General features: G+C 38.9%; 1 protein-coding gene across 1 annotated transcript; it reads left to right on the plus strand.

Annotated features, from left to right (window-relative positions):
• Positions 1-224: 224 nt before the first annotated feature.
• On the plus strand, positions 225-10510 carry LOC146483956 (tetratricopeptide repeat protein 16-like). The gene is made up of 11 exons (XM_085105284.1): positions 225-648; positions 1826-2161; positions 2624-2753; positions 3072-3185; positions 4633-4733; positions 4914-5072; positions 5664-5752; positions 6272-6516; positions 7751-7958; positions 8944-9083; positions 9581-10510. Exons 1-11 carry the CDS (start codon positions 323-325, stop codon positions 9755-9757), a joined length of 2025 nt encoding a protein of 674 aa, XP_084961410.1. The 5' UTR covers positions 225-322; the 3' UTR covers positions 9758-10510.
• The last annotated feature ends 431 nt before the right edge of the window (positions 10511-10941 follow it).

Here is a 10941-nt window from a genome sequence, read left to right on the forward strand (position 1 = left end):
TGTTTTTAATAAAATTATTCCGCCTCGTGTTTGTTGGATATGGGAAGACTATAACCAACTTGGCACAGCGCACCTCGCTATCCCTGTCAAGGTGGTATGCTTCTGGCTTCCGTCTGTATCCAACGGGTGCGCGTGGAATGTGGACTGTGGATAGCCGCGAAGGACTGGGAACATTCCTGAGCCAGCGATACAAGAACGGTATCATATTTCGTTTCCATTGAGACGAAACAAACATGGCGTCTGTGCTTCAGAGAAAAGTCGCGTGAAAATATCCACTTTTAGATCCAATAATCTTAGAGTTATAAACACCTGACTGCATTAAATGGAGACCAACCCACCAGCTAAATTACCTGAAGGAAATGAAGAAGAAAGTGAGAACAATTTGCAGGAAACTGAACTTCTTCAAAAACCGCTTGTAAAGTTCGTCGAACATCTTTCGGAATCGGACGATAATAACAGTGGCGACGAACCTTCACCTCTTACACGCGAAGCCACAAAGGAAATACGAAACAGAAGAAACACTATTGTTAATTCTTTTCGGCTCGCTGAACTGGTCCCAACTACAAACACACCGCATTCGCAGTACCGGCGAAAATCCATCACAGTTTTGACGACGGAAACTGTGATTGACGCGAAGGCTGAAGAACAGTAAGTGTTTAAAAGCTTTGTCAAGTGTTAAACAACCTGGCAAGTCTTAACTGCGCTTTTTTTGCTTCACAGGTTAGGTACAGTTAACCATAGTGGTGTATGCAGACGTTCAAATGTGTAATTTATAAACAGTGTATTAGTAGTGTACAGTGTCTGTTTTTAGTTTATATAAAGCCACCTAGCCATCATATAACCTGGAGATCTTAACCTTACATAATTATAAAAATAAAAGCGTAACTATATATACTTCGGCTAGATTCTAGAATACCCGGCCACTAAATCTAGAACTTAAAAACCTGCTACGGCAGTCCCACAGTCATCTAATTTGCATCCACTATACGACTGCGGACGGACCGGTAGCACTCCAGTTTAATACTTAGATGATCCACTACGGGACTGCGGATCGCAGTAGCACTCCAGTTTTAATCCACTACGGGACTGCGGACTGCGTTAGTACTCCAGTTTAATACATTCCTCGTTCTTTGAATCCATCCATTACTGGACTGCGGACCACTGTAGCACTCCAGTTTAATACTAAGATTAATTTACTTGTTCATCTGTTGAGTGCGGTAGCATGGACCACGGGTTTCAGAGTAATGCACCTTGCGAGTGGACGGGTATTCTGAAATTGCTCCTATACTTCTATGCCCAGTTCACATGCATTGCTTTGTGGATGCATGTTATTCCTTTTTTTACTGTTTTAAGAATAAGAGATGAACATACTATATAATAATGAAATTACAGTGTGTAATGCTTTCCTGGCTAAATGGCTGGATGGCTGTAACTGGCTAGTAACTCAGCTGTAAATAACATTATTTGCAGTTTGGCCAATCCAATGTGAAAAGTTAACATGAAATGAAGAAGAGCGTTACAAGAAAAATGCGAATGTCCAGTGTTTCAAAGTGACCAAGCATAATGTGTTTAAATTCCTTGATTTGCTCTGATGAAAGGTTAATGCTCAAAATGTCAGCCAAATTATCTTATCAACTCAGTTGATGAAACCAAATATTAATCTTATTTCCACTCCCCCACCAATGCAGCAGCACTTTTTCTTTAAAATGTACCTAATTTGTACCATCATCACCATTACATGTGCACTCCCACCAATGCAGTGTACACATATATCGGAGTTGCACAGATTTTAAAGTAATGTTCTTTTTCTGTCTTCTATTTTCAGTTTCATCGCAGGCTGCAGATTATCAGAATGGGACGACCACAACCAGGCCATATCTTGTTTTAACAAAGCTATTTCTCTGAAACCAGAAGTTGTCAAACATTATATTACAAGAGGCGAGAGTTACTTACAGATATGTGACTTCCAATCAGCAATCTTAAATTTCAAGAAAGCGTGTATATTAGACCCAGACAATGAACAGACATACTCCAGATTAGCATTTCTCTACTTCCTTCAAGGGCAGTGTTTGTTTGATGAGAAGCTCTATGGTGAAGCTTTGGAGTCTTTTTCAAGGGCAGCAGAAATGAAGCCGGAAGTGATTGGCTATCACACAAGAAGGTGTGACACTTATTCACCTTTTTTTGGGATGACACTTGTTTCTCTTTTTTTGGCATCATTTACGTATATATGTGGTCTTAAGGAAACACATTGTGGATACAAGTAATAGGGAATGGTAAATTGCAACTTTGCAAAACAGAAAGGACTACTAAGTAGTTTTTTTTGTAAGCGTGAGAACTCAGCTCCTCCAAGACAGCTTCATAAAAAAAAGGACTGCAAAACCCATGAAATTTGGCTCAAATTTTACAAGTTGAGGTTTTTGAAAGACCTTTTGCTATCCTTATACCTATATGTAGAAATCCCATACAACTGTCATTTGGTTAAAATTTTCTGGTGGACTTTTTTTTAGGAGGAAATATTTCTGACAAGAACTTATTTTTTTTAGGGGTTTTCATAATTAATGTTTAGGGGTATTCATAATGTCATGAATTCATGAAATTATTTGTATATTTTCTTTAACAGTGTGGCTTGCCTTGCTGCTCTTCAGCGACATGGAGAATGCTTAGCACTTGTGAATAAAAGACTTGAAGAAGAAACTGACAATCCTGACCTGTTTATAATGAGAGCCAGACTCCATGAGCTATTCCGTAATGTAAGTGTGGTGACAACAGCTGGGTCAATATCATTTGAATGTTCAGCTATCTTCTGTTAAAAACGTCAACTGTACAATGGTTTTAAACTTCCAGCCCAAACTAAAATTCTGCAAACTATGATTGTTATATTGTGGCAAGGCTGATGAGGATGATGATGATGAAAACACCGAATACAGTGCACTGGTCATAACATCAGGCCATTGCCAGCAATGCTGCCAAAATTAATGATGCCCTTCCTTTTTTACTCTGAACAATGCAATTATGTACAGCATGTTACCGGTGTAATTCTCTTTTCTAATTTGTCTGTCATTTTTTAGTCTACTCTCTGTTACTATGACGTCAAGGATGCATTAGCTCTAGCCCCTGAAAAGGCAGAAGCAAAAACTCTGATGGCCTCACTTGAAAAAAGAGCAAAGGATAGTAGACAACAGGTCAGATCAGCCGCAATTCAGTATTTACTTTATATTTAATTTAATTTATTTAGCCTTCAGTTGGTATAGAATATATTTAGAAGAAGCCAAGGTTGGCTGCCCAATGATCCGTCCATCCTTAATACAGCTGTATATCATAGCATCTGTAGTGGCTCATCTCCAGTCTTTGGATGTTCCCCAAATGGAGCGAGGGATCGTAGGGCTCATTGATCAATTTTTTTAGTAATGTTAAATAGAAAGTGTTTTTTATAAGGCACAATCAAATACTATTTACAGATGCTACATGGTATAAAATAATGATTGAATGGTTGGTTCATTGATTGATTGGACTGAATGACTGACTGACTGACAGTCTGACTGATCGATCGATCGATTGATTGATTGTTTGATCAATCGATTTAGGGTGTGAAAAATATTAGAATTTAAATTAATTCACTACTTTTTAATAGTTCTCTATGTAGGTTATAAGTTGTAAATAGTACTGTAGAACTGTTTCAAAATTTCCTATGAAAACTGGACATCAGTCGTTTCTGTTTTTTATTTTTAATGAACTAATTATCCCTTCTCTCTCTTGGGACCCCTGAAACCACAAGAACACAGTCTGCTTCTCCTAATTACCATATCCTTGCTAAATGGTAATGTTTCAAAATTTCCTATGAAAGCTGGACATCAGTCATTTCTGTTTTTTATTTTTAATGAACTAATTATCCCTTCTCTCTCTTGGGACCCCTGAAACCACAAGAACACAGTCTGCTTCTCCTAATTACCATATCCTTGCTAAATGGTAATGTTTCAAAATTTCCTATGAAAGCTGGACATCAGTCGTTTCTGTTTTTTATTTTTAATGAACTAATTATCCCTTCTCTCTCTTGGGACCCCTGAAACCACAAGAACACAGTCTGCTTCTCCTAATTACCATATCCTTGCTAAATGGTAATGTTTCAAAATTTCCTATGAAAGCTGGACATCAGTCGTTTCTGTTTTTTATTTTTAATGAACTAATTATCCCTTCTCTCTCTTGGGACCCCTGAAACCACAAGAACACAGTCTGCTTCTCCTAATTACCATATCCTTGCTAAATGGTAATGTTTCAAAATTTCCTATGAAAGCTGGACATCAGTCGTTTCTGTTTTTTATTTTTAATGAACTAATTATCCCTTCTCTCTCTTGGGACCCCTGAAACCACAAGAACACAGTCTGCTTCTCCTAATTACCATATCCTTGCTAAATGGTAATAGTTCATAGATAAATCTGTATAGGGGTATTATTTAACACTGGGATAACTGGTCATCAGATAACAGCTGGTTATAGCCAAGCAAATTGATTGCCATAAAATGTTGGCTGTCACTTGTAATCACAGCATTGATGTATCTTCATACAGACAGTGAAGTAATTTTTTTCATAAATTATTGTATTGTCAGTGACAATTATCTAATTATCTTGGCAGGCCATACAATTACATCTAGTAGGAAAAGTTAAAGAAGCCCTGTCTAAAATTTCCATCGCCATAGAAACAAATCCATCTGTAGCAGAATTCCATGTCTTTCGGTGAGTGATTTAATAGTTTCTGAAATCTTTGCTTTAAAAAGAGTTGAAACAAAGGTGAATTACAATTATTTTTTAAACGTAATTTCCTGTTCTGCAGCTGTTTGCATGTGAGTGAAATGTATGTACAGTGTGGCTCTAACAGATTCTTGCTAAATTAAATCAAAATTCATTTCTTTGCAGTGGTGCACTCCACAGAAGACAGGCTGATTTTAATGCTGCAATAGATGATTATCTTTTAGCCATGGACAAGACAGATCACAATGAGTCAAACAACACATACAAAGAAGCACACAGACAGCTTCTTCTCTGTTATAATGACTTTGCTGTGGAGTGCTTTAGGTAAGAACAACTGGCTAAGATAAAAGCGTATGTTGGTATTTTGAAAATACATACAGCTGTAACTATCACATGTGTAATTCCTTATGCAGTAGCAGGAAGAGATTTGTGTTTCATACAAATTTACTGGCATGTTAAGGATTTGTTATTGGTAAATTGGTCATTAGTAGCATACCCAGGGGGGAGGGGTACTCCAAATTAAAAGTGACAGGAGGTGCAATTGGCGCAATTAACACCCACAAAAATCCCTCGGACTCGAAGCGAGAGCCAAACAAATCGCCTAAACGAAAAGTTATCCCCCAAAAAAACCCTATGCTGAATTTAAGAACCATAAAAACACTCAGAAAAGAGTAACGTGTGCTTAACATACCATAACAAATTTTTACTCCGAATCTTCCCATAAACCAAAAAAAATCCTGGTAAAATGAAACTACCAAAAAAAAATTCCAATATCGTGAATTTCAAACCCCAAAAAATCCCTCGCATCTCTAATCCCCATCACTTTTAACCTGGAGTAACCCACCTGGGTAGCATACAGGTATTGGTATTTTGTACCTTGATCTTATGTCTCTTTAATTTGTTCTTTTTTCACAGCAAAGGATATTATGATGAAGCAGTGGTTCTATTAAACAAAGCAATCAAAGGAGAAAAGAAAGAAAAGGGGCTTTACATTAACAGAGGAGGTGAATTCAATAGTTAATGCTCAGTTTCTTTTTCTTTATTGTTAATTTAATTGGCATGGTCAGTCTTGCCATCGGACAGTCTGCTAGGTAAATCAAGTATATCAAGCAATATTTCAAGAATTTTTTCACGTCGTGTGCCACTACAGGCAATTTGATAGGGCTCGCCTGCACCCCACTTTCATAGCGCGTTGGCTGCAGGAGGAATGGCAGAATGCCGGAATGGAATTGCTGGTAAAGGCTAGACGTGCAGTAGTGTACAGTACCGCAAGCTACATTCATCCTGACCTCTACTCCTTTTGTGCATTTTTTCCCGGCAAAAATACTCTGTTGTTTTCCACGAAAGCGGGAACTGCAAGACATGAAGAGTTGAAAGCCACACGTGGGCATCGCTTTTCATTTCCATGCTCGCTCCAGTCTTAACATTAAACGCGCGCGCGCGTTTACTCCGAAATATAACGCAAAAAATGCACACGTGTCAGACACTTTTTTTTTTACAATATTGTTGTTTTGGCATTGCAGACTGTTTCTTCCGCCTGAATGAGCTTCACTTCTCGCTGTCAGACTATCAGCAGGCACTAGAGATGGACAACAGTGACTGGTCTGTTAGATGCCGACTTTCCATTGTCTTTAATGAGTTTGGTATACTGGAGTATTACGACAGACACTATCTTGACGCTATTGATCACCTGACCACATCCATCCACTACAACCCGCGGATTGGAGCATATTATCTATCACGAGCCAGGGCAAGATACATGATTGAGGTACTACAGTTGAACATTTTTGGATCTTGAGAATGATGTATTATTCAGTGAGTGACACAGGCATACTCGGAAAAAGGAAATCCGAGTGCTCCTATCAGGAGTCGAACCTATTAAAGACCTTTGAACCTTTGTCTTTTGAACGAAAAACCTTGAGAAAGAGAACTTGCAAGCCTGGTTTTGGCGCATTTTTCAGATATTCTTTACCAGTCATTTGGAAATTTTTCTTAAGCGATTTATTGATAATAGTTTTTAACGGTACATGACTCTTACCTGCAAAATAAATAATACTACTCTAATTGCAGTGCAATATCACAGAGCGTTTAAACACACGACCAACCTAAGCATTTCTTTAGCCATTCAAGAAAGAAGTTTTTAATTGCTGTTTATGATATGAGATACAGTGAAGGAGTACGAGGCTGTGGTCTGCAAATCTGACTTTGTGCTGAGCTCACACTTTGGTTACACTTTGATGCCACTGACATCACGTCACTACGGACTTCACGTCTTCATTGCTAGCGATAAAAATCCCTTATACTAGTATCGAAATGAATTCTGCTTGCCACTTAGAAAAAAAAATAACGGCAGAACTCAATGTTCCTTTAAAACACAACCACAAAATGTCAAAATCTTGGTTTCATTGCGGTTCTTTTAGTGACCCCGCAATGTTCTAGGTTGTCGTCATGTTATTAGGCGCATCCAGTACGTCTTCATCGCTAGTGCCGGATAAACATCCCTTTATACTAGTATACTATACATGTAACCTGATCTTTTCGCTACAAGAAGTCTGTGTTAAAACGTTTCTGTTGCCTGAACGTTCGAAAATTTCGAAGGTAAAGAAATGAAAAGTTAGTCCTGGGCCTAACCTTTAGTGGTAGGCCTAAAATACTCCAGATAGGAATGAATCAGTCTACTAACCACTAAGAGAGAAATAAAGACCTCGCCGCAAATAGATAAGGTTTGTTTTATTGCGTATTCTTCTAATAGCTTCTGATCACCCACAGTGTTGTAGGTATCCACAAAATGCATGCACATTGCATTACATGCAGTTCCCGTCCTTAGTATATATTTGCTATATATTACACTGCAGCAATTTATATTCAACGCCGCAAGTACGCGTGCCTCTCAGAAGTTAATATTTAAATTGTCCAGCCGGTATATAGGCGACTTGCTCCTTACTTAATATATATCCATATCCGTAAGCAATCCTGACGGTTTTGTTTGCGTTTCTTACAAGGACATGGATGGTGCTCGACAAGATGTCCTTATGTCGTTGTATTTAGACCCCGAAAACAAGGAGATCGTGTCAATATTTTCACGGCTGTTTCCTGGGCGAGCGATCACTGACGTCATGAAGAGTCACGTGGGTATGGCAGCTGCACGTCAGGCCGAGGCTGCTATCAGAGAAACAAGCAGTTATCGAGAACTTTCCCAGCATGCTGCAGGTAATGTTCAAGCAGTTCAATGGTACAACATAAGCCGCTGTTACACTAGTCGAGTTTCTCTCAATTTTGTTGCGACACAAGTTGCACGAATCGTTGCCCAGTGTAACGTGCTCTGAAATGAACATGTCTTGTTATTTTTTGTTGCCGCAATCGTTGCGAGAAGTAGAAGTCGGTTTTACTTCACACCAAAAACGTTGCGAGACATGTTGATTTCAGGGAATGTAACACTAGGCAATGATTCGGGCAACTTGTGTCGCAACAAAATTGCGAGACAAGTTGCAAGAAAAATTGCCTAGTGAAACAGCGCCTTAATGAATTAATGGCCACCAAATGATGACATTGTGATGTTCGCTAAAGCCACGAAAAACTCTTTTGTAGCAAAGACTGAAAACTGTGTTACAAAGCCTTTATGAGTCTTGCAATGAAAAGAGCAATGCTCAGACTGCAAAAGAGTTCGTATTTTGTGCCAGCTTGTTTAGTGAATCACAGAAGCCACCAAAGGCTGAAGATACGGTCCGTTCTCTTTATTCTTTTCGCCTCGCAAGCCCAACGGCACTTCATATATGCGCTTCGTTTCTCCATGCCCATGTCACATATTGATCTACTGAGAGCCAGAAAAACGAGAAACTGTTTTTCTCAGGAAGAAGAAAAAAACCTTTGTAAGTTTGCCCTTCAAAGAAGTGGGGGAATTCACACCTCCGATTTGACGTGGAAAATTTGTTTCCATGTTTATTTTTAGCAAGAAAAAATCGGGGTGGGAACTTGTCTCTCATTCGCTACTTGGCCTGCACCAATGTGAGCGAACAAATCTGTCCGACGAATTCCAAGTTCGAAATATCGTAAAAAGCCTCCCATCTTTCTCGTTCCTTTGTGGTGTAATTGTTATTCTCATGCTCTTTACCTTTATTTACTTCTGTAAACGTTTTGTTCAAGAGAATTTTGATCTCGTCCTGTGCATTCAAAGTTTTGATTTTTTTTGTCTAAGGTTCAAAAGATTCTAAATCAGCATCCAAGTTTGGCGGTAAAGTTGTTCTTCCACCCATCAGAGGTTCCGTGTTTCCTGAAGTGAAAGCTTGTATGGAGGAACGAGATTTTCACATCAACATTATAAAGGGAAAGAAAAAGGTAAGCGGCAAGTACATGTATAGTCCTACAGCAAAACTTATCCAGTAAGGAAACAGTAAAACCGTTCAATTCCATTATTAGCGGTTTGCATTTGTCCCATCAAAGATCAAAGAACAAAAAAATACGCAGGGAAAAATAAGACGGAAACGCTTGCTACACAGGTTACAATACCTCTCGAATGTTTGGTTTATCAACAGAGTTGATAACTAAAGGTAAATTGGCCACCGTTAAAGAGATTCGAGTGCTGACGTTTGGAGCGTTAGCCCTTTGTCACAGCGGACTCGCTCCAGTAATAAAGGTCTTACGCTCGAAACGTCGGCACTCGAATCTCTTTAACGGTGGTCAATTTACCTTTAGTTATCAACTCTGTTGATAAACCTAGCATTCGTTCTTACTCATCTGTTCCAGCGACAGGAGAATCAATTTTGAAAAGTGAATGTTACTGAATACTGAATAAGCTTGTATTGTCATCTCAAAACTGTTGTTTTGAATTCCAGGCTACAAAAACAGTGCAAAGGGCGTTGAGCGCCCGTCAAGATTTAAGCTTCAAAGGTCCAAGGGTCCAGTCCAAGGTTCACAAGTCGTCAGCGCATGCGGAGAGAAGTCTGGTGAAATTTGAAGGACTCACTGAAAAAAGGACGAAAGATCAAAAATTGTTGGTTCATCTCGCCTGATAAATAAAGCAAACCAGGTTTTCTTCACGCGTCAAAATTAAATTTGTGACACGGATTTAACTTTGAAGTCTTTAGAATAAATTCCTAAGTTGTGACCATTCAAATGAAAGCTACTGACCAGTACTTCCCCGTGGTGCTGTTTATTAGGCTGTACACGGTTCTTCTTACTTTTGAGTCTGTGGATGAAATCCTAAATTGTGACCGTTCAAACGAAAGCTACTGAGCAGCACTTTTCTGTGGTGCTGTGTAAGGTGGTCCTAACAGACAAGATGAAATAAGAAATAGACATCGAGTTATTTTTAACCCCGATACCGCTCCATAGTTCCCCCCAAGACGACGGGAAACCTTGGTCGTATTGTGAAATGTCGTCTGTTTTGTCAGGCTATACTTTCTTGTGATACCGTTTATCTGATCATGTAGTTCTAAAAGTAGTTTCCAGTCTGCAGATGAAATCGAAGCGTGACCATTCAAACGAATGCCGTTGAACAGTACTTTCATTTTGTGTTGTTATTGGCTGAGGAATTCTTGTGATCGATGACCCAAAGTTGATGCTCCATCATGGCATTGCTAATGTGATCTGTGAAGCCCACCCTCCGTTGCCACAGGAGATGTGTTGCATAGTACAGGACAGGAAACAGGTAAAATCCTCTTGGACGACTGTGTTGCATTCGGTTGAGTGAGCGAGTGAATGAATGAGTGGTTGAGGAATCCCATAACTCTTACGCAATTTCTGATCATTGAAAGACTGTCGAGAATAACAATAAAAGAAACGGAAAAAAAGAAACAAAACACCTTAAGACTAACTTCTGATTTTTTTAAATATACTTGCCTTTATCGAACACAAAAAGTGAAAACCGTTTTGGAACAGTCTTCCTCTTCCACGAATTGAACAGTGTACTTCTCAAGAGCAAAGTATTTATATAAAAAAAGTGTGAATATGTAAATATTAATATTTCCGTAAAATCTAAAGATATCCTATTTTGTACTTAAGAGTTCTCAGAGTTTAACAAATAAAGATACTCATTCTATTTTTGTCTCTCGATTACTTGTTATTTTATTGGTAGAATCCTTGTTGTAATATTTGCAGGATTTCTCGGAAGTTCTACTCGCACTTCTCAACGTCTTGGACACCCGGGAAGGAGGGGGGGGGGGGGGAGGGGGTGGGGTACTCTTCTATATGAACT

Source organism: Pavona decussata, unplaced genomic scaffold, assembly GCF_977016875.1.
Source record: "Pavona decussata unplaced genomic scaffold, jaPavDecu1.1 SCAFFOLD_37, whole genome shotgun sequence".
In the NCBI taxonomy this organism is placed as follows: Eukaryota; Metazoa; Cnidaria; class Anthozoa; order Scleractinia; family Agariciidae; genus Pavona; species Pavona decussata.